At 37.8% G+C, this 27,380-nt stretch overlaps 1 protein-coding gene and 1 pseudogene across 5 annotated transcripts in view; one reads left to right on the top strand and one right to left on the bottom strand.

Annotated features, from left to right (window-relative positions):
- Positions 1-27,380, bottom strand: part of PLD5 (phospholipase D family member 5) — a 447,689-nt gene that overhangs the window by 261,392 nt on the left and 158,917 nt on the right. For 3 of the 5 annotated variants that reach the window (XM_063790086.1, XM_514306.9, XM_003308836.6), the window contains one exon: positions 3,631-3,767. In XM_063790086.1, the coding sequence (XP_063646156.1) occupies positions 3,631-3,683 (53 nt within the window). In that variant the 5' untranslated portion in view covers positions 3,684-3,767. Of the gene's footprint in view, positions 1-3,623; positions 3,768-16,461; positions 16,581-27,380 lie in introns of all 5 variants that reach the window. The other 2 variants (XM_054660981.2, XM_024352940.3) reach the window with 2 other exon arrangements.
- LOC107970743 (large ribosomal subunit protein uL1-like) lies at positions 20,674-24,663 on the top strand (annotated as a pseudogene).

The raw sequence follows: 27,380 nt of genomic DNA, 5'->3' as shown, positions 1-27,380 counted from the left end.
TTCGAGATAAGTGAAGACGTGGGAGGAAAAGGAAGTAGGTTGTGAATAGAGAAGAGGAATTTCTAGACTGTTTGGAAGAAGAAGGAGATAATTAACATTTGCATATTATTTATTATGAGTTTCCTGATGCTTTGCCATGGGTTTATACAATTTACTGAATCCTCATAAACTTTGTGACACAGATTTTTTTAATCTATGATTTTTAAGGAAAATGAAATTAAGAGAGCTTTCATAACCCATTAAGGGTGAAGACGTGTCCCACACCGAATTTATTCATTTCACTATGTCAGGCCACTCTCCCAGACCCTCTCTGACATCCCCATTTTATTAGTCCGTTTTGACACTGCTGACAAAGACATACCTGAAACTGGGAACAAAAAAGGGTATAATTGGACTTACAGTTCCACAGGGCTGAGGAGGCCTCAGAATCATGGCGGGAAATGAAACGCTCTTCTTACATGGCAGTGGCAAGAGAAAATGAGAGAGAAGCAAAAACAGAAACTCCTGATAAACCCGTCAGATCTCGTGAGACTTATTCCCTATCACGAGAATAGCACTGGAAAGATGGCCCCCATGATTCAATTACCTCCTCCTGGGTCCTTCCCACAACACGTGGGAATTCCGGGAGATACAATACAAGTGGAGATTTGAATGGGGCACAGCCAAACCATATCACCCACTGTAGTTGTGGCCATGGTAAATTGCCACAACCGTCTCAGGACTCTACTGTAACTCCTTGTGCAGTCTCTTGGTGCTCTGCCGATAGGGGATGAATGAAATAATTCAATTCATATCTTCCCCAAGCTTACAGTTAGTACGTAGTAGAATGTAGATTTAAATTCAGATCTTCCTAATTTCAAAGTCCATGGTTGTTAACTGTGTTAGGCTAGCTTGGAAGTGGAGTTGCTTGCTGGCAGGTAGGTGTGAGGGTGAAGTGGATATTAAATGTATTGATTGGAAGTGCTTAAAAAATGGCAAGGCTAGAGTATTGGGAAGTAAATTCTTAAGTTGCTGAAAACATTGGCAAGGGATGAGATGGATGGGTGGAGGTCTGTTGGCCAGGCACAAAAGGCTCACTCCCCGGGAAATGATTGAGGAACTCCAGAAACGTTGCATCCACCTGGAGTACCCTCTGTTGGCAGAATATGACTTTCAGAAGGATTCTGTCAACCTTGATATCAACACTGACCTAAAGCCCACAGGTGTCCTCAGATCCTATCAGGAGAAGAGCTTGTGGAAGATCAAATCAAATTCAAATGAGAATAATCCAGAAAAGGTGGTGAAACAACAGGTTGGAAACTGGATTAGGGTATAAGGAAATGCAGCAACCCTACCTCCTCATCCTGTGCATTGGAGAGAAGAGCAAAAGCAGAAACTTCCTGGGGGTGAAGTTAGGGGAAGCAAGATACCAGTTTCAGGACAGACATACAAGAAGTGTATGTTGTAATGTCTGAGAATGCAGAACAGAAACACAGGGCACAGGGCAAGAAGCTGCAGAGGAAAGACCTAGAGGTGATGTAAGTTTCAGAAAAGATCTCCCCCCCCCCATATATACAATCATATATCATATGTAATATCACATATATATGATATATGTTATCTAGTAACCAGGGTAGTGAGTCCAACCACCCAAAGGAAAGGAGAATGCCTAGTAGCTAGAATAATATTTTCTAGATGGTGGGAGAAGTAGAATTAAGTCATTAGAATTTAGTTACTGATAGAAGAAATAGCCAGACCCTAATTCCAGTTGCATGAATTAAAAATAAAAATTAAAGCAAATTTTAGCTTCCTCCAAGTGAAAAAAAAAATGACCTTTTGTTGTTGAAAATTACCAATACCTGATAATGTGCATTGAAATGAGCAGGTATTTTGTCTTAAGGAAACTGCTACGGTTTGACCTCTATGAAATTGCCTTCTAGGTGTTCGAGTTTGCATTTAAAATACACAGCACTCTTCACTTTAAGGTGAGGAGAGAGAGAAGCAGTGTGTTCTCACTCTGTAAATATGAGTCATGGGCCCCTTGTCTATGTATATTTGACAAGTAACAGCATTAGCAAAAGATGACAGTAATCTACTGTTCTTCCGTTGCTTTCATTACAGTAATCACAAAACAATTTTTCATCCAAATCCAGTCTGAGAAGTAAATATATTTATGAAATACCGTTTTTTATTTCCAGCTTTTAAGTTCAGGGGTACAAGTGCAGGATGTGCAGGTTTGTTACATAGGGAAATGTGGGTGATGGTGGTTTGCTGCACAGATCATCCCATCACCCAGGTAAATATTAAGCCCAGCATCCATCAGCTATTCTTCCTGATGCTCTCCGTCCTCCCACCCCTGACCCTCCAACAGGCCCTAGGGTGTGTTGTTCCCCACCATGTGTCCATGTGTTCTCATCATTGAGCTCCCACTTATAAGTCAGAACATGCAGTATTTGGTTTTCTGCTCCTGCATTAGCTTGCTAAGGATAATGGCTTTCAATTCCATTCATGTCCCTGCAAAGGACGTGATCTTGTTCCTTTTTATGGCTACATAATATTATGGAATACCTTTCTAACATGAAGGAAGAAAATCTAAAATGTGTTTTGATTTCTTTCTTTTATGCTCTGCTCTGTATGTAATACCTGTTGCCTGGTAACTAGACTATAAGGTACCATGGGTTAAAAATAAATGCCAATTGTCTTTTCAGAACATTTCCTGCGCCAGAACATTCAACCTCAAAGCAAAATATCCAGGATAAAACTCACATACACATGACCAGGTTGTTGTTTATTTTAAGCTAGGAAAGTTGGGGGGTGGTCTTAGGCTAATGCTTTCCACTGGGAAATATAACAATTTAAATTTATTATAAGCTCTAATTCATCATTACTGTTGTAATTTAGTGGCCTCACTTCAGCTTTGCAGCAATACATATATAAAAATAGACCTCTTATCTATCTGCCTGCTTTTGGTACTCTTCTTCACCCTCCCCGAACCTGAAAAAATGGTATCAGCTCAGAGAAGAGTTTGATGAGGAGATTTCTGAGGTTGAGACTACACTGTGATGTCTCTGCCAGTCAGCAAGGCCCCCAGGAAATGCTACTTAATGTAACTGAAGAGACATAATGCATACATAAACCTGTAAAGCTATTGTAGTTTCTAGATTAAAAACAAACTGTGTGCTAAGTTGGGACAGGTCGAGGAGCCCTGTGTCTTCTCATCGACACACTTACTTCTTCAGTCCCTAACGTTAAGTTGGAATTTTCCCTGAGACGTGTATTTGTTAACTTACATTTGATGGGACAACTAGCACAGCGTTCTTTGTCCATTGGGGCACTCATTTTTACAGGCTCATCATGAACACCCAAAACAAACCTCATATACAGTGGTCTCCAGAAATGCTGACTCTTACAAAAATTTTTTTGTTCCCACCAGCCTGTAGAGAATATGACCAGATTGTAAAGTGAATTCAATCATTACTCATTACTTGCCCTAAAAGTAAGAGTACTAGTGGACAGACTCACACCTCAGCTTAAGCTAAGGGGAGCCTGAATGACTACGTGTGTTTATGTATTCTCTTCTCCATTGTTCAAGGCCCTCTTTGGATTTCTTGCCCACCCCCTAAAAGAGAATTTTTGTTTGTTACCTCTTACCGACATTTATTTTGGCAATTTTTTTCTGAGAGTCCATCCTCATCCTCTCCCATGATGTCCACGGCTGAAAAGATCAGTGCAACCAGAATGGCAAAGCAGCACACCAGGGCAAAGATCACGATGCACTTCTGCTGGGACTGAAAGAGGAAACAAAGACAAAGAAAAGTAAGTGGTGCTGCTTTCTCTTGGGAAACCCAAGATGTGACAACTTCTCAACGTTCCATGAAAAATGGGTGGGGATACGATTATCACTGCCTGGAAGGGAAATCTATTCTCTAGTGAACATGCCAAAGATCTTTATGCTTATTTCTCAACACAGCCTTCAAACCCCACTCTAAGTGATAGACCCTGTTAAATAATTCAAGTGTAGTATCCAGGCTTCTGAATGAGTTTGCTCTTCTTCTTCTTCCTACTCAAAAGCAGTCCAGAAAAGATCACTAGATATCTATTGTTTCAAATTAAAAATGAAACACATATGCTAGCATCATGCTGTCAATAAAAACAGTCAGACTCTGTAAAACATTTGAAGATATTTATTCTAAGTCAAATGTGAGTGACCAATGGCCCATGACAGAGCCCTCAGGAGATCCTGAGACCATGTGCCCAAGGTGGTTGGGCCATAACTTGGTTTTATACATTTTAGGGAGACATAAAACATCAATCAATAGGCCGGGCGCGGTGGCTCATGCCTGTAATCCTAGCACTTTGGGAGGCCAAGGCGGGCAGATCATGAGGTCAGGAGATCAAGACCATCCTGGCTAACACGGTGAAACCCTGTCTCTACTAAAAATACAAAAAATTAGCTGGGCGTGGTGGCAGGCGCCTGTAATCCCAGCTACTCCGGAGGCTGAGGCAGGAGAATGGCGTGAACCTGGGAGGCGGAGCTTGCAGTGAGCCAAGATCGCACCACTGCACTCCAGCCTGGGTGACAGAGCGAGACTCCATCTCAAACAAACAAACAAACAAACAAAAAACATCAGTCAATACATGTAAAATGTACATTTGTTCAGTCCTGAAAGGCAGAACAGCTGGAAGTGGGGGCTTCCAGGTCATAGGTGGAGTCAAAGATTTTCTGATTGGCAATTGGTTGAGTTATTATCAAAAGCAAGGAATGTCTGAGTTACTATAAGGGGTTGTAGAGACCAAGGATTTATCACGCAGATGACGCTTCTAGGTAGCGGGCTTCAGAGAGAATAGATTGTAAATGCTTCTTATCAGACTTAGAGTCTGTTCTATCAGCAATTCCAAAAGGGAGGAGGGCACAAATGAGGCAAGTCCAGCTGCCACTTCTCATCATGGCCTGAACTAGTTTTTCAGGTTACCTTCGGAATGTGCCTAGCTGAGAAGAGGATTCCATTTAGATGGATGGGTTGTTTTGAATTTTATTTTTGGTTTACAATGTGTTATTTAACTGACATTGTTCATTTTAAAATCTGAACATAAACATAACTCTTGATATGATTTTCACTTAGAAATACCAGCTGAATGTCCAGGTGGTCAAAGTCACTCACATACATATCATTAGGCCCCAGTATGATAATCTGAGCCATCTCTCTCTCTAGGTGCTCATGGCTAAAAGTGGCAGAAGACAGGGCCATGATAACTGGGCAGGAGCTGTGACCACTGTGACAAATCATTTTGTCTGCTACAGTCTGAATATTTGTGTACACCCAAAATTCACATGTTGAAACCTTAACCTCCAAGGTGATGATATTAGTAGATGGGGACTTTTGGGAGGTGATTAGGTCACGAAGACAGAGTTTTGCCCTCATGAATGAGTCTCAGAGATGGGCATGGTGACATGCACCTATAGTCCCAGCTAGTAAGGAGGCTGGGATTGGAGGACTGCTTGATTCCAGGGTTTTGAGGCTGCAGTGCACTATGACTGTGCCTGTGAATAGCCACTACACTCCAGTGTGGGCATCATAGTGAGACTTTGCCTCTAAAAGAAAAAAAAGGCCTTAAAGAGCTCCCTTGCCCCTTCTATCATGCGGGGATACAGCAAGATGGCACCATAGATGAAAAAGGAAACGGGCCCTCACCAGATGCCAAATCTACCAGCATCTTGATCTTGGATTTCCCAGCCTCCAAAACTGTGAGAAATAAGTTTCTGTTGTATATAAGCTACCGAGTTTATGATATTTTGTTATGGCAGCCCAAAAAGACCAAGATAAATTGGATAAATTCCGGATGGAGAAAGGAGGAAAAGCAATTTTAAAAGTCTATGTACAGCTTTTAAGGGTTATCTACAGAGGTGAAAGGGTCATCTTTGGTCAGGCAGCCAGGCATACATCACTCTGTTAGTGATAAATATATGTATACACACATACACACACACACACACACACACACAGTTCAGAGCCTTTCTGAAACCAGCTGACTTTGCATCCTCTTACCACCCGGCTTCACTTTATCACCAAAGCCACATGATTTCCTAAGAATCCAAGGAACCTCCCAGACTCAGAGTCCAGGTCATCGAGAGGTATCCTTAAATGACAGACTGTAGTTAGAAATAGATGTAGTCAAGTCAAAGGAATGAATGGTGTTTCTGTGACCAGGCACTGTCAGCCCACATGAGTGCTTCATTTTTGTTTCAAATCCTCCTTCAGGCCTCATCTCCTATTGCAACCTCAATCCAAGTCCGCTCCTGCCTGTCATTATATTTTCTTACTCCTCCCTCAAACACGAAGTGATGAAAGCCAAAGAAAGATACAGCCATTATTCTTTTACCCTAGACCCTGCTTATCTGTAAGACATGGATTCTGTTTTATTCTTTTTTTTTTTTCCTTTTGAGACAGAGTTTCACTCTTGTTGCCCAGGCTGGAGTGCAATGGCGTGATCACCACTCACCGCAACCTCCACCTCCCAGGCTCAAGCCTCAGCCTGCCTCAGCCTCCTGAGTAGCTGAGATTACAGGTATTGCACCACTACGACCAGCTAATTTTGTATTTTTAGTAGAGATGGGGTTTCTCCATGTTGGTCAGGCTAGTCTCTAACTCCTGACTTCAGGTGATCCACCCACCTCAGTCTCCCAAAGTGCCGGGATTACAGGCATGAGCAACCGCGCCCGGCCCTGTTTTATTCTTTCTATCCTCAAGCAAACAGCACAACCCTAACAAATAGAAGGTGTTCAAGAAATAATTATTGTATAAATAGTGAATGAACAAAATGAAAATTACAATGGCATATAATATGGTTTGACTGTGTCCCCACCCAAATCTCATCTTGAATTGTAGTTCACATAATCCCCATGTGTCATGGAAGGGACGAGGCAGGAGGTAATTGAATCATGGGGGTGGGTTTTTCCCATGCGGTTCTCATGATAGTGAGTAAGTCTCACAAGATCTGATGGTTTTATGAAGGGCAGTCCCCCTGCACACACTCTCTTGCCTGCCCCCATGTAAGATGTGCCTTTGCTCCTCCTTCACTTTCCACCATGATTGTGAGGTCTCCCCTGTGAGTCCATAAAACCTCTCTTTCCTTTATAAATTACCCAGTCTCGGGTATGTCTTTATTAGCAGCATGAGAACAGACTAATACAGCATCCTTCTGAGAATGCAGAGACACAAAAAATGTTTCTCTCAAAACTCATTTGTGACCTTTCTGAAAACTGGCTTGATTACATATTTTGGTGATTATAAATTTTGTATTTTATCCTTTTTTACCTTCTGCTGGTGCTACAGGCAAATTCATGGGCCACATTTAGCAACTATATAAAACTTGCAGAATAGATTGTGTATTCGTCTTGCCATTTTATTTTTCATTCATCCCTTATTCCTCACTAATTTTTTTAAAAGTTTATATTTTGACAAATTATAGTTTTATAAGGTACAAAGTGATTTTTTAAAATATAGGTAGAATCATAAGTTATAAAACTGTCCATCACCTTAAATATTTGACATTTTCATGATGAGAACATTGGAGCTATACTCTCTTAATGATACAATGTACAGTACTCAATTATTATCTATATTCACTATGCTATGCAACAGATCTCAAAAAAGAAGTAGACTTATTCCTCCAATCTTAGGCTTTGTACCCTTTGCTTATCATCTCCTCATCCCGTCTACCCACCAGCCTCTGGTAACCACCATTCTACTCTCTACTTCTATAACTGCAATTGTTTTATATTCCACATATAAGTGAGAACATGTGGTAATCTGCCTTTCTGTGTTTGGCTTATCACTTAGCATATGTTCTCCAATTCTATCCATGTTGGTACAAATTACAAACTTTCTTTTTTCAGGCTGAATACTATTTCGTTGTACATACATTCCATATTTTCAAAACGCCATTCATCTTTTGATGGGCACTTAGGTTAATCCCACAGCTTGGCTATTATGAAGAGTGGTGCAATAAACATGGGTGTGCAGACATCTCTTCAACATACCGATTTAAAATCTTTGGGTAAATACCCAAAGGTAGGACTGCTAGATCATATGGCAAATCTATTTTTAGTTTTTTGAGGAATCTCCATACAGTTTTCTATAATGGCTACACTAATTTACATTTCTTCCAACAGTGCATAAGTTCCCTTTTCTCCAGACCTTGCCAATGCTGGTCTTTTGTCCTTTTGATGATAGCCACTCTAACAGGTGTAAAGTAATATCTTGTTGTGGTTTTAATTGGCATCTCCCTAATGATTAGTGATACTGAACATTTTTTATGTATCTGTTACCCATTTGTATGTCTTTAAAGAAATATCTGCGAAAGCCCTTTACTTATTTCTTAATCAGATTACTAGTTTTTCTTCCCATAGAGTTGAGTTTCTTGTATAGTTTGGATATTAGTTTTCTATCAGGTATATGGTTTGCAAGTATTTTCTCCTAATCCCTAGGTTGTGTCTTCACTCTGCTAATTCCTTTGTTTTAAATAAGCTTTTTATTTGAATGTAATCCCATGTGTTTATTTTTGCCTTTGTTGCCTGTGCTTTCGAGGTGAAATCTAAAAATGTTATCATCCAGGCCAATGTCATGTAGCTCTTCCCCTGTTTTAGTAGTTTCACGCTTTCAGGTTTTATGTTTCTTTAACCCATTTTGAGTTGATTTTTGTATACAGTGTGTATACAGTGTATTTCTTTTGCATATGAATATCCAGTTTTCCCAATACCATTTATTGAAGACAGTGCTCTTTTTCCATTGTATATTCTTAGCACCTTTGTCAAAAATCAATTGACCACAGATGTGTGGTTTAATTTCTGTGCTCTCTCTTCTGTTCCATTGGTCAATGTGTCTACTTTTTTGCCAGTACTATGTTGCTTTAATTACTACTGTTTTGTAGTACAGTATAGATTGAAATCAGGTAGTGTGATGTCTCTGGCTTTGCTCCTTTTGCTAATGATTGCCTTGGCCATTAAGAGTTTTTTGTGGTTCCATATGAATTTTAGGACTGTGTTCTCTATACCTATGAAAAATGACATTGGGATTTTGATAAGAATTGCAATAAATCTGTAAATTGCTTTGCATAGTGTAATTCTTACAATATCTATTCAGATCCTTTGCATATTTCTTAATCAGATTGTTTTCTTTCTATAGAGTTGAGTTCCTTAGGTATTTTGAATACTAATTCTCTATCAGATACATGGCTTGCAATATTAATTATTCCAGCCAGAATTATTTCCATATATTTGCGTCTTCAATTTTTTTCATTAATGTTTTATACTTTTTGGTGTAAAAGTCTTTCACCTCCTTGATTAAATTTATTCCTATTTTATTTTTTATAGCTATTATAAATGGGATTATTCTCTCGATTTCTTTTCCAAAGTTTGTTGTTAGTGAAAAGAAATCCTACTAATTTTTCCGTGTTGATTTCATATCCTGTAACTTCACTAAATTTGTTGATAAGCTCTAACAGTTTTTTTTTTTTTTTTTTTTGGTGGATTCTTTAGAGTTTCTTATATGTAAGATTGAGGTAAGAGACCAGCAAGACTTACTTCCTGGTCACAAAACAAGATCTGGTCCAGACAGGATAAAGTGAAGAAACTGGCAGGAACCAGCAGATGATGATGAAAGTGATCCCTAGCTGCCCTCCTTGCTCATGGGCATAAGACACTCCCCACTAGCACCATGACAGTTTACACATGCCATGACAATGACCCAGAAATTACCACCCCCTTTGCCAAGAACCTGGAAGTTATGGCCTTTTTCCTAGAGAGTTCTAAATAATCCACCCTGAATTTGCATTGATCCACCCCTTAATTTTCCTATAATTGAAAGCAGATTTATCTGAGTATAAATAAAGTTGCCAAGATCCCTTGTGATGCAAACCCTGGGCACGTGGCCAATGAGTCAGCCGTGCTCTTCAAGGAGAAGTACCATTTAATATGATTGCTGTCTACCACCACTGGCTTGCTGTTGAATTATTTCCTGGGTGAAGCCAAAACCCTCTTGGACTAAGCCCCGATCTGGGGTCTTCTGTCCTACAAGATCATGTCATCAGCAAACAACAGTTTCACTTCTTCCTTTTCTATTTGGATGTCTTTTATTTCTTTCTCTTAACTTACTCTTCTTTCAAGGACGTCCAATACTATGTTGAATAGAAGTGATGAGAATGGGCATCCTTGTCTTATACTGGATCTAGATGAAAGGGCTCTAATTTTTCACCATTGAGTATAATGTTATCTGTGAGATTATATATGGCCTTTATTATGATGTACATTTCTCCTATATACAATTTGAGTGTTTTGTGTTTTTTTTTTACCATGAAAGGATGTTAAATTTTGTGAAGTGTTTCTTTCTGCATCTAATGTGATGATCATATGACTTATTTTTTCTGTCAATGTGGTGTATCACATTTAATAATTTGTCAATGTGGATAAATCCTTGCATCCCAGGGATAGATCTCATTTGATCATGGTAAATGGTCCTTTTCATGTGTTGTTGAATTTTATTTGTGAGTATTTTGTTGAGGATATTTGCATCTATATTTATCAAGGATATTGGCCTGTAGTTTTCTTTACTTGTGATGTCCTTGTCTGGCTTTAGTATAGGGGTAATGCTGACTTTGTAAAAAGACTTTGGAAGTATTCTTTCCTCTGTGATTTTTTTAGAAAAGTCAGTGAGGAATTGGTAATAGTTCTTTAAATGTTTGGCAGCATTCAGCAGCGAAGCCAACAGGCCTTGGGCTTTTCTTGATGAGAGACTTTTTATTACTGGTTCAATCTCCTCACTTGTTATTCATCTGCTCAGATTTTGTATTTCTTTGTCGTTCAGTCTTGATAGGTTGTATGTGTCTAGAAATTTATTTATTCTAGGTCATCCAATTTGCTGGCATATAATAGTTCATAATAGTTTCTTATGATTGTGTTTCTGTAGTTATCAGTTGTAATGTCTCCACTTTTATTTTTGATTTTATTTGAGTCTTTTCTTCTTAGTCCAGCTAAAGGTTTGTCAAATTTGTTTAATTTTTCAAATAACCACTCTTAGTTTTATAGTTTTATTGATTTTTTAAATCATTTTTCTGGTTTCTATTTCATTTATTTCTGTGATAATTCTTATTTATTTTCTTTTGCTAACACTGGGCTTAGTTTGTTCTTTTTATGTTTTCTTAAGGTGTAACATTATTTATTTGAAATATTTTTTCTTTTTGATATAGGCACTTATTGCTACAGACTCACCCCTCAGAACTTCTCTTGCTGCATTCCTAAATTTTGGTATGTTGTGTTTCCATTTTCATTTGTCTCAAGACATTTTTAAATTTCCCTTTTATTTTGTTCACTGATCAACTGGCTATTCAGGAGCATGTTGTTTAATTTCAGTGAGTTTTCTGAAAGTCTTACTGTTACAGATTTTTAGTCTTAACCCATTGTGATCAGAAAAAAATACTAGATATTATTTCAATCTTCTTTAATTTGCTTAGACTTGCCTTGTGACCTAATATATGGTTTATTCTGGAAAATGTTCTGTGTGCTCTTGACAGGAATGTGTATTTGGTTGTTGTTGGTTTGGAATGTTTTGTACATGTCTGCTAGGTCCAGTTAGTCTGAAATGTTGTTCAAGTCCACTGTTTTCTTATTGATTTTATGTCTGTCCAATATTGAAAGTGATGTATTAAATCCTCTACTTACATTGTATTGAAATATACCTTTCCCTTCAGATACTTTAATATTTCCTTTATAGATTCAGGTGCTACACTGTTAGGTGCATATATAATTGTTATATCCTATTGATAAATTGACCCCTTTATCATTATATACTGCCCTTCTTTGTCTTTTTAAAATACTTTTTGACTTAAAGTCTATTTTCTCTAATGTAGCTATCACTACCCCTATTCTCATTTGGTTTCCTTTTGTGTGGAATATCTTTTTCCATCCTTTAATGTCCAATCTCTGTGTTCTTTGAAAAGTGAAGTGTGTAGGCAGTATGTACTTGGGTCTCATTTTTTTAGTTCATTCAGCACTCTATGTCTTTTGATTAGAGAATTTAATCTATTTTCATTCAAGGTTACTGTTGCATAAAGATTTACTATTGCCATTTTATTGTTTTCTGGTTGTTTTGTAGTTACTTTATTTCTTTCTTCCTGTCTTGTTGTTTTCCTTTATAGTTTGCTATGGTGTATGGTTTCCTGTAGTGGTATGTTTTGAATGTTTTTTCACTTTTTGGTTACCATGAGACTTTCCTAGAATATCTTACACTTATAACAGTCTACTTCAAACTGATAACAGCTTAACTTTGATTACATGTAACAATTCTGCACTTTTACTCCCCTCTTCCAAATTTTATGCTTTTGATGTCTAAATTAACATTTTATAATATATATCTCCTGACAATTTATTTTAGCTATAGTTGTTATTAATAATTCCATCCTTTACCCATTACACTAGGGATAAAATTATGTTACACACCATGATTACAGTCCTAGGGTATTCTGAGTATTGCTATTTATTATGTATACCATTAGGTTTTATGCTTTCTAAATGTTATGTTACTAGTTAGAAGCATTTTTTTTTTTTAGCTTAAAGAATTTCTTTTAGTAATTCCTGTAAGAGAGGCCTAATCATGATGAATTTTCTTAGCTTTTATTTGACTGGTAAAGTTTTTATTTCTCTCATTTCTGAAAGCTTTGGTGGTTAGAGCATTCTTGGTTGGCAGGTTGTTTTTTTTTTTTTTTTCATTCAGCACTTTGAAAATACTATCCCACTGGCCTAGAGAGTTTCTGCTGAGAAGTCTACTGATGATTGTATTGAGACTTCTTTGTAGGTAATATATTGCTTGTCTCTTGCTGCTCTCAGAAATTTTTTGTTTTTGATTTTTGATAGTTTGATTATTATATGTCTTGGTGAACTCCTTTTTGGGTTGAACTTAGTTGATGACCTCTACATTTTCTGTACCTAGCTGTTGGTTTCTTTCCTCAATTAATGACATTTTTTCTTTTTTTTTTTTTTTTGAGATGGAATTTTACTCTTGTTGCCCAGGCTGGAGTGCAATGGCATTATCTTGGCTCACTGCAACCTCCGCCTCCCAGGTTCAAGCGATTCTTCTGCCTCAGCCTCCCAAGTAGCTGGGATTACAGGTGCCCGCCACCACACCTGGCTAATTTTTTGTATTTGTAGTAGGGACAGGGTTTCACCATGTTGGCCAGGCTGGTCTCAAACTCCTAACCTCAGGTGATTCATCTGCCTTGGTCTCCCAAAGTGCTGGGATTACAGACATGAGCCATTGTGCCCGGCCATTAATGACTTTTTGATCCAATATTTCTTTCAATATGTTTTCTGGCCCTTTTACTCTGTCTTCTCCTTGTGAAATGTGTATTATGCATAGGTTAGGCCTCAGTGGTGTCCCATAATTCCCACGGTCCTACATTATTCTTTTTCTTTTTTTCCTTTTGCTCCTTTGATTGGGAAATTTCATAAGTACTGTCTTCGAGTTCATTCATTCTTTCTTCAGTTTGATCAAGCAGACTGTTGAAGTCTTTATTGCATTTTTCAGTTCAAGCATTGTATTCTTCATCTCTAGGATTTCTATTTGGGTATTTTTTAATTGTTTCTATTTCTTTGTCAAACTTCTCATATTGTTCATGTATTGTTTTACACATTTTATTTAATTTTTATCTGTATGTTTTTGAAGTTCACTTAACTTTGTTAAGAGGATTATTCTAAATTTTTTTTGTCATTTCATAAATTTCCCTTTCTTTAGTGTCCATTGTTGGAGCTTTGTTAGTTTCTTTTGGAGGTGTCATGATTTCTCAAATCTGTGTAATCTTTGTGTTCCTGCATTGCTGTTTATGCATTTTCAGAGAAAGCCACCTTTTCTGGCATTTATAAGAGTTCTTTGGCAGAGACAGACCTTCACTAGTTAGTCTATGCTATAATTCTGAATGGGCCAGCTGGTAATGAATCTGGGCAGGCAGAGCTTGCATTCAGGTTCTCTAGATGTCTGGGTCACTGCCTTTTCTCTGAATTTGGGTGGAACAGCTGGCTATGCTCTGCTGTCCAGCAAGACCACCAGCTAAGCCCTGCTATGAGGCTGAGCTTCTGTGTGGGCACTAAAGTCACTTCTGATCTGGCTGGGCTACAGAGTATATTCTCCAGCTGGAATATACTGCTATCTGGACTCATCACTTGGACGAAGTTGCAGAAGGGACCCTAAAGTTAATTGGATTGTGATGAATGGACCAAACGCTATGCTCAGTATATTATATTCCTGATTGTGGCAAAACTAATACCTGCTTATTGTCAAAATTTGCTGCAGTGATTGTCTTTCTCGCTATGTAGGGTCTAGGGGATAGGCTTTGGGGCTGTGTGAAACATTAAGCTTCAGTTTATGGCACATCTAGTGTCTACTTGTTGTGGAAATTCACCGCCAGTGGGTAGGGAAAGGGTTTTCTCATTCCCTGAGGTGCTTCTAGGGGTAGGGTCAAAGGCTGGACATGGAGGCTGGCTATCGAGGGATTCAAGCCTAGCAGTCCTTCCCACCTCTTCTGGGAGTGACCAGCTTGACTTTGCAGGTGACCTATGCTATTACCTGATATCTCTGATCACGTAGTGCTGGCAGGTACACTGAGCTTTCATCAAGATCTACCCACTGGTCTCCGTGGGCTCTGCCCTCTTGCTTTGTTTCGTTGTGACCCCAGGTGATCTGGCTGTGCCATATCCTCCTGTTTCCTGTTTCCTGTGAGGTGGGAGTGGAGTAGGCTTCCTGGGAAGTGTCAGAGAAGTTAGATGTCTACCTCCTCACCTCTCTTTTTTGACTGTAGAAGCCATGATTCCTGGGGAATCCTGTGTGGTGCTGTGACAACTTGAGGAAGAGGGAAGGATGACATGGTCAAAGCAAGACTGTTTCTTTCAGCTTTTAATGGGGAATTTTATTTAGTTCCATGGAAATGAAGAAAAGCATTGACTCAGGCTTATACCTACACTGTGGAGTTTCAAAAACATATTTTTGTCTGTGGATAGTTGCTAGTTAATCTTTCTGTTGGAGGGAGTGAAGACTGGGGCCAACTCGCTGTTGTCACTCCACTAATTTTACTTTCAAGAAACACCACAGTGAACTGTTTGCGGGCTCAGGCTGCAAAATAAGATTGCTTGGATTCTGCCATTTATTGGATGTATGCTCTTAGCAAGTTATTTAGCCATGTGCTTCAGGTTCCTTGTCTGTAAAATGGGGATTATATTAATAACTGTTTCATAGGGTTATTATTAATAATTAAGTTAAATGACATACTATATGTAAAGTACTTAAAACAATACATAGAAGATAGCAGTAAATGAGTCTTTGCTATTGTTACTATATTGTTGCATTTTTAACACCTGTATTTACATGCCTCATATATTTTGGAGAAACAAGGTAAATATATAAACATTCAACAAAAACTGTAAGTTATGTGTAACAGAGAGGCAGAGAGAAATAGGGAGAAATAAGACAGAAAGAGAAAAGGCAAATGTTAGATGGAAATTTTCTAGAATAAAATTTTTGAGAAATTGTTCTAGCTCAGTCTCATAACTCAAAATCCTAAAGCAATATTTCCCAAATTTAAGCATGGATCAAAATCACTTCTAAAAACATACATTGCTGGGCCCCAAGTATGTACTTGTAACAAGTTTTCAAGAGATGTTGCTGCTGCTGATCCCTGGGCCACACTTTTGAACCAGGGCCCTAAAGTATCATCTAAAATAAATCCTACTTAGTACATGTTCATCCATCAAATTTACCTGCCTTTAGTAGTTCATTTGTGAACATTAAAAGGATCATGATAAATACACCCTAATGAAAAAAAACATAAATTTTGTAATTTATTTTCTTTGTGGTGGCTTAAAAAATAATTTTAAATAATATCTTTAAATTTTGAAAATGTTTTCTACTGGATATCAGTTTTTATTTATTTTAATGATATTCATTGTTTCTATAATCAGAAAATGTTTGCTTTTAACTGTGTTGAAAAAAGCCCTCATAATGAAAAAAGAAAATCACTCATAATCCTACTGAGACCTAACTGCCATTTATATTTCATTCTTGTTCTTTCCTATATTCCATCTGCCTATCTAACAACGATAAAATTGTATCATGCTGTAATTAAGGTTTATATTCTGCTTTTTGCACTCAATGGTATGTTAGTGTCCTTAAATGTTCTTTCATAGCATAGTCCTAAATTTTTGCATAATATTCTAATACGTGGTCATATCATCATCTCCTTTACCCAAAAAAACTTTCAAGAAGCCACTCATTTTACAATAGAAAAAAGTGATTAAACTTTTTTCATTTTATCCAGTTTCCCCAGACATTATAAACGGAAACAAACAAACAAAAAGCTTTCAGCAAGGTTTAAAGTAATGTAATAATATTCACATTAATCTAGTCCAGAAGATACTCTAACCAGGAAAATATAATTAGTTACCTCAATAATAATTCTGAAGAGAGCAGCTTGAAAATACCATACCAGGTACATAGTGGGCATTCAATGAATGAATCCTAACAAAGACAATATCAATGATTTGTTTCTCTTTATTCTGAATGCTGTAATAAATAACAATAAATAAGTAAGAATTGTAGCTACTTTGTATGCTCTTGGAAGTACTTTCATAACTCTCACAAATTTATTTTAACTTCTATTAGTTTAATTTTATATTATTAAATTCCATTAAAAGAAGCAGTTTAGCTAGTTATTTCCATTTTCATTTACCAAAGAAGAAAAATTCAGACTCTGATATTCATTTTTAAATATCTCCTTGGAACAATGTACTATAACAATATAAGGTCATGCCACTACTTTCCTTAGCCTCATTTAATTTCCACCTCATCAAAAGTGAAAGCTTACATTCAAATGATAGAATAAGAGCCGCATAAATAATATCAAACTTCAGGGAACCAAGAGACATTAATTTTCAAATCCTTAAACAGGTATAATTCCAGAAATCAATTCCAACTACACTTTTCTGTTTTTATGGAATTTAATCAAGGGAAGCAAGCTTTAAGGAGAATCCATAAACAAGTTTATCATCTAAACTTCACAAGACAAAACAAAATTTAAAATGCTATTACATAGCATCAGCATCAGCCAATCTGTACTTTCACAGCAGTTTACATGCATATGAAAAGAATTGCTTTCTTGGTCAAGAAGTAAATATTAAAAAATGTTAACATTCAAAATATTTGAATGTCATATCCTTAACAAACATGTTTTAACTCAAATACAGAAACAGAGATATATTATCTCTAACTAGAGAAAGTGTTACACTTGAAATTTTCAAGCTGGGCTTTTATATCATTGAACAAGCTCTTAAGAGGAATTTGCACCTAGGCTGGGTGTGGTGGCTCATGCCTGTAGTCCTAGCACTTTGGGAGGCCAAGGTGGGAGGATTGCTTGAGGCCAAGAATTCAAGACTACCCTGGCCAACTTACTGAGACCTCATCTCTTTTTTTTTTTTTGGTATAAAAAAATTTTAAAGAGGAAAAAAAGGAATTTACCTTTAGGAAACTATGACCCTAGAGGTAAAAAAGATAAATGTACAAAAATTATCCAAAAATTAAAATTATTCATATTATTTTTCCTTTATTTACCATGACACTTTTTTTAAAACAAAATCATGGTCAAGTCTTAAAAAGAACACTTTTTATGTATACAGTTCTTGAAATCTACAAAGCTGAAAGTTCTAATACAATTATTCCCTATATGAAAAATATGCAAACTGGGACTCAAAGACATTTGGCTATTAAGCTGTCCAAGGTGAACCAAACAGTAGGAGACAGTCTGGGTATTTAATTCAGGTCTAGAAATCCAAAATCTGTCTGTTTTATAGATGCAGAATTTTCCCTTTTTCATTTTCTTTTTGATTTCTTCATTTTCTACTTAATTTTCACTACAGTTATTGTTATTATTACCAGTTTTTGTTAATTTCCGTGGTGGTCTATTAGTGTAGAAACTAAGGTTGAACACTGCCTTCATCTGTGCAGATATGGTATTCCTGGCCCTATAGGCCTTTCCTATGATTCTAGATGTGCTGTTATCTTGAGCTCCTAGTGATGTTCCCAAAGGAAGCACGTCACCCAGTAGACCCAGAGTAATCTCATCTGGTGACTTATCAAATTTCTGGATAATGACTACACTCTGGAATCATATCAGAAACTCTAGACTACAAATGGCTTAGGGGCATTTCTTTAAAATCCTTATAATAGACTTATCACTTCACTTCCTACATATATTTCCATGTTCCTTAGGGCTCTATCTTAGGATTTTCTCTTCTCACTCTGTACCCCTTTCCTGAGGGACTTTAATTTACTCCCAAGGCACCCCTCGCTGTACATATTGGTAACCTGCAAATGTACATCACCAGCCCAGAGCATCCTGAGGGCCAGACCCACACTGAGTGAGCTTCCTTGCCATGGCACAGAAAAGCAGGACCTCGAAAGAGTCCACCACGATCCCTAAGTTGAGGAGAAAGAGTCGGGATTTTAGAAAGGCTAGAGTTGGCAGGGCAGAAAACCAGAGAGAGAAAAATCCTCATAGAGAAGCGGTGAAGATCTTCAGGTCTCCTTGAGTCTTCAGCTGAGTGCTGATTGGCACACAGCTGTGAGGATCTACCTGTCACCTGGGGCACACCTGCCTGGAAGGAGCAGATGGAATAATCGCCAACCCACACACAAGGCCAGAAAGAGTTGGCATTCCACTCAGAGTGGACACATATCTTGTAACACATGAGAAATAGAGTAATTAGAAAGGTACTGTCTGGAAAATAAAACAGAAAACAATTAGCCCTAGACTCATGGCTGCTTTGGTCTCTCCTTAAAGAAAAAAAAATCATAAAAAGCTAGCCTTAAATTCGGGCACAGTAGCCTGTGAACAGCCACTGCACTCCAGCCTGGGCAACACGGTGAGACCCTGTCTCTTTAAAAAAACAAAAAAAGCCTCAAAAAACCCAAATTGTTCACCAGTAAGTAGTAACTATACCTCATAACAAAAGGAAAGAATATTTTTTAAAAATATGATAATATCCAGCACAGAATAAAATCAAATTCACAACCTCTGGCATCTAGTAATATCTACTAGACATGCCAAGAAACAGGAAACTATGATCCACACTGAGAAAAATAATTAAGCAATTGAAGTCAACTCAGAAGTGACACAGATTAGTAGGCACAGATATTAAAACAAATACTGTAACTATACTGTAATATATTCTATATGTTTGAGAAGCTAAGTATGCTACAGAGAGATTTTAAAGGATATAAAAAAAGACACACATCTAAATTCTAGAAATAATAAATACACTGAATGGGATTAACAGCAGATTAGACACAACATGTGAAAAGATTAATGAACTCCATGAAAAGACAAATAAAAAACAGTAGACTGAACAGAATATCAGTGACAACACAAAAAAATCTAATATATACGTCCTTGCAGTCTCTGAAGGAGAGGAAGAGACAGAAAAAATATTTGAAAAATATAATGGCCAAAAGTATCAAAATTTGAGACAGATGTAATAGAGTAATTTTACAATGGTAAAGGGGTAAATTCATCAAGAGGACAGAACTAAACTTTTAAGCACTTAATGACCGAATGAGAGCTTCAAAAAACATAAAGCAAAAGCTAACAGAACTTGAAGAGAAATTCTAACGTCTTCAGTTATTTAGTGACTTTGAAACCCCTTTCTCATTAGTGGATAGAACAAGTAAATAACATTTCAATATGTACATAGAGGAATTAAAAAATACTATCAACCAGCTTCACTGAACTCCCATTTATGGAGCACTCCACTAAATAAATAGAATTCCTTTATTTAAGAGCACATAGACCATTTACCAAAATGGATCTATTCTAGGCTTTAAAACAAGTCTCAATCAAGTTAAAAGAATTTTAGAAAGCCAGGAGCAGTGGCTCACATCTGTAATCCCAGCACTTTGGGAGGCCAGGGTGGGCGGATCACTTGAGGCCAGGAGTTCGAGACCAGCCTGGCCAACATGGTGAAGCCCCATCTCTATTAAAAATACAAAATTAGCTGAGTATGGTGGCATGCACCTCTAATCCCAACCACTTGGGAGGTTGAGGCATGAGAATCGTTTAAACCCAGGAGGCGGAGGTTGCAGTGAGCCAAGATCTTGCCACTGCACTCCAGCCTGGTTGATAGAGCAAGACTCTGTCTCAATAAAGAAAAGAAAGGAAAAAGAAAAGAAGAGAAGAGAAGAGAAGGGCTTTAAGTGATAAATGTATATTTTAAAAATGTAAAAAGGAAAAGGAACAAATTAAACTCAAGTAGACAAGGGAATAGAAATAATAAAGAGCAGAATTCAATAAAAGAGAAAACAGAAAACAAAACCATGCCCACAAAAATCAGTGAATCAGAAGTCTGATTCTTTGAAGATGTCGATAAAAATGGATCAACTTTTAACAATACAGATAAGGAAAAAAAAAAAAAGAGAAGATACAAATTCCAAATATCTCTATGAGAAACAGGACATCACAGCAGATCCTACACAAAATAAAAAATAATAAGGGGATGTTATGAACAAATTCACGATAAGAAATTTATCAGTGTAGATAAAATGAACAAATTTTTATAAGATAAAAGTTACTGAAGCTCCTTTTCCAATTACCATGGCATGAGGAGCCATGAGCAGTAAAGTCTCTCAGGACACACTGTATGAGGTGGTGCAGGAAGGCCCTGCATGGGGACGAGTGCAAGTGCCCCAAGTTTTTGGAGACTGGAGTTGCAGATAAGTTTGATGAACTATGACCTCCAGGACAAATGCTTCTCGGGCACCATCAGGCTTAAGTCCACTCCCCGCTCTAAGTTCTGTGTGTGTCCTGGAGAAACAGCAGCACTGTAATGAGGCCAAGGCTGTGGATATCCCACACATGGACATCGAGGTGCTGAAAAAATTCAACCAGAATAAGAAACTGGTCAAGAAGCTGGCCAAGAAGTAGGATGCTCTTTTGGCATCAGAGTCTCTGATCAAGCAGATCCCAAAAGTCCTCGCCCAGGCCTACATAAGGCTGGCACGTTCCCTTCCCTGCTGATACACAATGAAAATGAAGTGGATGAGGTGAAGTCCACAATCAAGTTCCAGATGACGAAGGTGCTGTGTCTGGCTGTGACTGTTGGCCATGTAAATGTTACAGACAATAAACTTGTGTATAACATTCACCTGACTGTCAACTTCCTGGTGTCATTACTCAAGAAAAATTGGCAGAATGTCTAGGCTTTATATATCAAGCGCACCATGGGCAAGCCCCCAGTGCCTGTATTAAGACACATTCGAATAAATTCTACTGCCACCAGCCAAAAAAGAAAAATTACTAAAGCTCATTCAAAAAAGATAGATAACCCAAATACCCTTATATCAATTAAAGTAAATGAATTTTTAGTTAAAAACCTTCCCACAGTAAAAACTCCAGGTTTAGGTGGCATCATTAGTGAGTTCTGTCAAACATTTTAGAAATAAATAATGCCAATTCTATTCAAGATATCCCACCATATAAAAATGAAAAAAGCTTCCCAATTCATTCTATGAGGTCAGCATTATATTGATACAAGAAGCAGACAGACTTAAATATATTTTTTGTCCTACTGTTTTATGATACACTATTGAAGAAACCATGCCTCTACATTCATTTATTTAGCAGATACGTATTTAATGTCTTCTCTGTGCAAAGAGGAATATGGGGTCTGCAAAGATCATGACCTCAACAGGGAAGATAATTTTTCAATTTCCTCTTCAAATTATTCATAAAAATTGCAAAAGGTCTCTGTCTACCTCAGCTTGCCTTTAAGTGAAAGATCTATCATCAGTTACACAGTTTTCCTTATTTTCCCATGCCTAACTAAAGTGATCTCAATGGCACTAAAGGATGTTTTTGTTTTAGGAAATTCTCATTATTTTTACTGGACCAGTAATGAAAATGATTTCTGCAGCAACCTAGATGATTCATTCCTTTTCAAGGAGTTGTCTTTAGATTGGTGCAAAAGTGATTGCAGGTTTTGCCATTAAAAATAATGGTAACAAATTACCATTACCATTTACTATTAATAAATTACCATTTGTAATTGGTAATTTATTGCCATTACCTTTAGTGGCAAAACCCACACTTGCTTTTCTGGTAATAAATTCAGCGCTGGATATGCACTAGTTCATTTTCTACCTTTAGTCTCTTTCACTAAATTGAGCTCCTTGAATTCTTGGATCTTGCCTAGATCCATAATGCCTGGCAGACATGTTCAATAAATATTTGTCAAATGAGTGATGAATAAGTGAATAAATTAAAAAACAGCAAAGTCTAATAAATCAATAATTTTTGTGTTTTAAAACCCTGGTTATTTTTATTTTTTTACTACTTATAAACTTCAATTGATTCCCATAACAGAAACATACTGATTTGCAAAATTAGACATGCAAAATGTAAAACACTCTGAGCCCATATTAGCATACAAAAGAATATAATATGTGGTACAGAGGGCATCTTTTTTAAAATAGCAAGACCGAGAATGGAAATTAAGTTTGAATGAAAATGTTAACTGAGCACAGAGCCCTACTCTACTCCCCATCTTATAAAATATTCTTATAAATGAAGAACAGGTGCAGTAATATCATAATAATTTTATAATGAATGTTGACAACTAAAAGGAGTACCCCCTATGGGCAAGAAATTTTAAAGATTTAGTAGAAATTAGATTGACCAAGGAGATAAGAGTCCTCAGACACACATAGGAAAATTCAAACTGCTATAATGTAAGTAGAGCTCTAAGTCTAGAGGCAACAGGGAGACAGAATTGGCATTTTTCTGCAACATTTGACAGATTTCCATTTCTGCAACAGAAATGGAAAGAGCTCTGGAATGACTGGCACAATGATGAGCTGGGAAACTGTATATGGAGCTGATGGGCCAGTCATCCCTTTCCTCCTACCCCGTCCTTCTGCCCTCTCTGTTGAGCAGCACAAAACAGACATGTTTTAACTCACAAATACAAATGAATAGGGCAATTTCCTCAGAGAGTGAGAACTCCCAGAAGGGCACTACTAGCACATGAATGCCTCACATCTCAGCAGCATACTCAGTCTCTCCTATGAAACCTGGAGACGAACCCCTATGCACAACCCTCATCCAGAGACATGCAAATAGGAATATGCAAACATAGAGGTGGGCAGGTAACTAAACATCTCCAAAAATTTGAGAAAAGCCAAAATCATGAAAGAGGTACTGAACCCAGCAGTAAAAACAAACTCTGGAGAAAATAAAGCCAACAGAGGACACAGGTGAACCCTTGAAAATAAGAGTCAAGTTCTCAGGAGAATGAGAGAAGTTGCCCCGGTGAAACATCAGAAGAGATTATTATGAAAAGGTCACCAGTTAGAGATCTTAGGAATTATAAACCTCAGTGGATGGACTGAATATCAAATGGATACAACTTGAAAGTAAATTTATGTTCTTGATTGAATCAAAGGAATTTTTCCAGAATGCAAGGTAAAAAGTACAAAGTCCTGTTAAAATAATTGGAAGGCCATTAGACTGAGGCAATTCCACTGCCTGCATCAGCAAACTGAAACTCAACTCATTGTAAACAGTAAACAACAACAACAACAACAACAAAACACTTAAGCTTATTCAGTCAGAAATGGCCAACCTCTAACAAGGGACTTTTGCTGGAATGATTCAACTAAACCTACTGCTCCACTGTAACCAACCAAATATTTTCTTTGCCTTGCTCCCGTATTCACCCTATAAAAGCCTTCTCCTTCATTCCCCTTCATCAGAGCCCTGAACCACCTGCATTCTGGAACTGCCCAATTCGTGAACCAATAAAGCAGCCTCATTGTCTGGGGTGACATTCAACGTTCACTGTCTCATAGCCATGGAGATCAAAGACCTGGACACAAAGAGTAAGGTTAGGAGCAAAAATTTAATAGGCAAAAGAAAGAAAATAGCTCTCTGCTACAGAGAGGGGTCCCAGAAAAATGAGTTGCCAATCTGCAGTGAAATGCAGGGTTTTTATAGATGAGCTAGTAAAGAGGTGGTGTCTGATCTACATAGGGCATGAAAAACCAGTTAGGACCAGGTGTGGCATCTGCATAGGGCATGAATCTCTGACAGTCTCCACCCCAGTCTTTTATTATGCAGGTGGGTTCTCTGCCTGAGCTTCTCCATGTTGCCCATTTCTTACTGTACATGTGCTAACAATAAAGGGAAGGTGGAGCCCCATGGTGAACATGCCTGGCTGCCAGGTAGGACTTTTCCATTGGTGTAGCTGCAGGCTTTCTCCCGTGCAAGCTTCCAGCTTCCTTATTTGTGTTTGCAGCTCCATCTTTCAGGATGCCCTTTGTTAGAAGAGAATTAATTTCTTGGGTTGCTTTTTGTTAGAAAGGAAGTTCTGCCGAGGACTCTTTTGCCCTCACTATCTGCCTAAAATAATTTCTTTCTATCTCCTGTGTCACCACCGTTTGCTCAAATAAACTCTTTCATATTTAATGTGCCTCAGTTTCTCTTTCAATAGTCCTAACAAATATGGGTATAAAGGATAAAACTCAAGACAACCAGAGAATCAGTCCAGAAAAGCCAGCATCCATCAGATCAAAGTTCCTCAATGAAAGAACATTGAGAATGTAGGACTGTCAATATTCAAAGAAATATAGAAAGGAAAACTTTAATAGTGAAAAATGTATGTCTTCCAAGCAAGTACATCTTTTTTGCATGAGTTTGGAAACAATTCAAAATATTGAGAACTGTAATGGGTGGAGGTTGGGGAAATAGGCATTGGGTTAAAAATGCAAGCTGGCAGAGCTTGCTTACATGGCAATTTGGCAGTTTTTATCAGAATTTTAAATGTACATATTTTGACTCAGAAATTCTACTTCCAATATTTAATTTTACAGAAGTGTTTACATATGTGCATAAAGATATAACAACAAGGATGGTCACTGCAGCATTATTTGTGAAAAAAATGGGAAAAATAATCAATAGAGGATTCCTACGATACAGTGATTCTATGGAATATTGTGAAGCCACTAAAATGTGCGTATGTTTATAAATAAACAAAGATTCAATTGAATCACATAAAACTATTGACAGTGGTCATCTATCAGGAAGAGAGAGGTTTTGTGAGGTCAGAGGAGTTGCCATGTAAAAGATGTTCGTGGTTTGCTCTGCATTTTTCTGTATAATCTGGATATTTTACATTAGCCCTGAATCTCAACTGTCTCTTATAGCAATGAGAAAGAGAGCTGTCTATTCTTGGACTATACCATCTCAAGGCAAGTTATTTATCCATAGTTCAATTTTCCTAAGACACAGCTGAGCACTAACCACCACCACCCCGGGTGGTCTGCATTTACTTAAAGTTCTTCCAATTACTAAGCAGAGGTAGATACTATCCCAAGTTTCACAAATTACAGGGGACAACTAGAGAATGACAGAACTGCCGAAAACAGAGAATACCCAGAGATGATCTACTTCAACCCTCCATTTTATGTTTTTCTGGATAAGAAAACTTCTGGGAGTAGAACACTGGTGACTCAGTTGTGTAGTATTTTCTTTGCCAATGATTGATTAACTGACACACCAACAAACAAAAAGAGCCACCAACTTTGCAAAAGACAAATGGCACAGAAGAGGCACTCTCGGTCTGCAGTGATGGTCTGTGACTTGAAGTCAAGCACACCCAGGGCTAGGGTGGAAGAGACCCTTGGGAAGTAAATGAACTTATTTAGTTCCTTGCTTTCTACATGCAGCCACTGGTGGCATTAGGCAAGAGAAGAAAAACGTGTTTCATCCCATTTAAAATACTCTGTGGGCATCTAACACTTGTTATGATGCACTGTGCTAATACTGACAATTCAGAAACGTGGTCTCACTCCTAAGAGAGTCTCTGCCCTTAAGGACCTTACAGGTGAGGGGTGAGGGATGAGAGAGATGCAGAGAGAGAGAGATGCAGAGAGAATAGATGTGCCATTCTAATAGTACAGAGGGCTGAGCCAGGGGCCAGGGGAGGGGGCATTAATGGCTGTGTTTGTGACCCATTTCACAGAAGAGTTCCACTTGAGTAGACCAGTTCTGGTGTCTCCCACCCTTCCTTCCATGCACACCTCATTCCTGCAGTAGAGAATTAGGGATTCCCTCTGTACTCACTATAAAGTGAAATAAGCTATTTTGAATGTTAGTGAATGCACAAGAACACACTGTCAATGTCAATAGGAAGAGTCAATACTTAACAGCTAAAAATTACGCTTTCATGTTCTCTATCCCCCTCCCCTATATTATAGATAAAAGTGAAAAAAATGACAAAATGCCAACTGGTCTTTGATAAGGTGAGGGCTATTTTGGCCATCTGTATTCTGCACTCTGTTTTTAACAAGTTGAAAAGGCTTTGACTCTTGCAATATATCAAAATAAGTCCAAGTTCTTTCAACTTTCTGTGATAGGAGATTTATTCTGAAGTCTGTCAATTATGATTGTTTTATGTTTCTTTTTCTAAATTACCTGTTTTCTGTTCACTGCAAAGGTTGGTATTTCATCCAGTTAAGGGGCAAAAGCACTGCTGACAAAACCCAACAATCTTTATTTTGAGCTCATTAAAAAGCAAAGACAAAGTTAGGATTGACTTCGGGTATAACTGGCAAGTAATGAAGAAGCAAAATTTATCTTTAGTAGCACTAGTGTTCAGTTTCTCCTTATTTTAGAAGGAACACACACACGCACACACTTTTATAAGAGTGCACTGAGAGAGGCTTAGAGTTAGGGTGAGAGAGAACCTTTAAACCATCTAACCTAACTTTGCCGTCAGTACAGAGACCCGAGCTTCTGCACTCCTGACTGATGAGATCTTCCTTCTCTGCTTGGGTGTTACGAGCTACCAAAACCCACTACTTAACAAGACAGCACTAATTTTTAGAAAGTGCCTATTAACATGGGAAGACATGTGATGAACAGAAGCGTACTGAATCATCAAGACTAAACACCTTTCCCTATCACCTCTGCCCTAACTCCTTTCTCCATCCCTTATCCCCCTCCTTCTTTCAATATCTCTCTCTCTCTGGACCTCCTTTATTTATCCCTTCACCACTTCCCAAACCCACCACTGCTCTTGTTTTCTTTCAAATCTCCCAGTGCTCCCTGACACCCAAACCTCCTCTTGATTCAATGCCCAATCCAGGGCAGAGCTTGCATGGGGCTTTCCCTGTAGAAGAAATGATCCCTCTGCTCTGATTACAAGGGGGCTACAGAAATACAAACGATGACATCCTGAGGCAATAGATAATGAAACGCAATCTTATAATATAGAGTGACCTCAGTGGTAGAAGGAAGAGAGGAAGAAGTTAAACATTTTA

The sequence above is a fragment of the Pan troglodytes genome, chromosome 1 (genome assembly GCF_028858775.2).
Source record: "Pan troglodytes isolate AG18354 chromosome 1, NHGRI_mPanTro3-v2.0_pri, whole genome shotgun sequence".
NCBI lineage: Eukaryota > Metazoa > Chordata > Mammalia > Primates > Hominidae > Pan > Pan troglodytes.
Note: the sequence above shows the minus strand (reverse complement) of the source record. Positions and strands in the feature narration are given on the sequence as shown.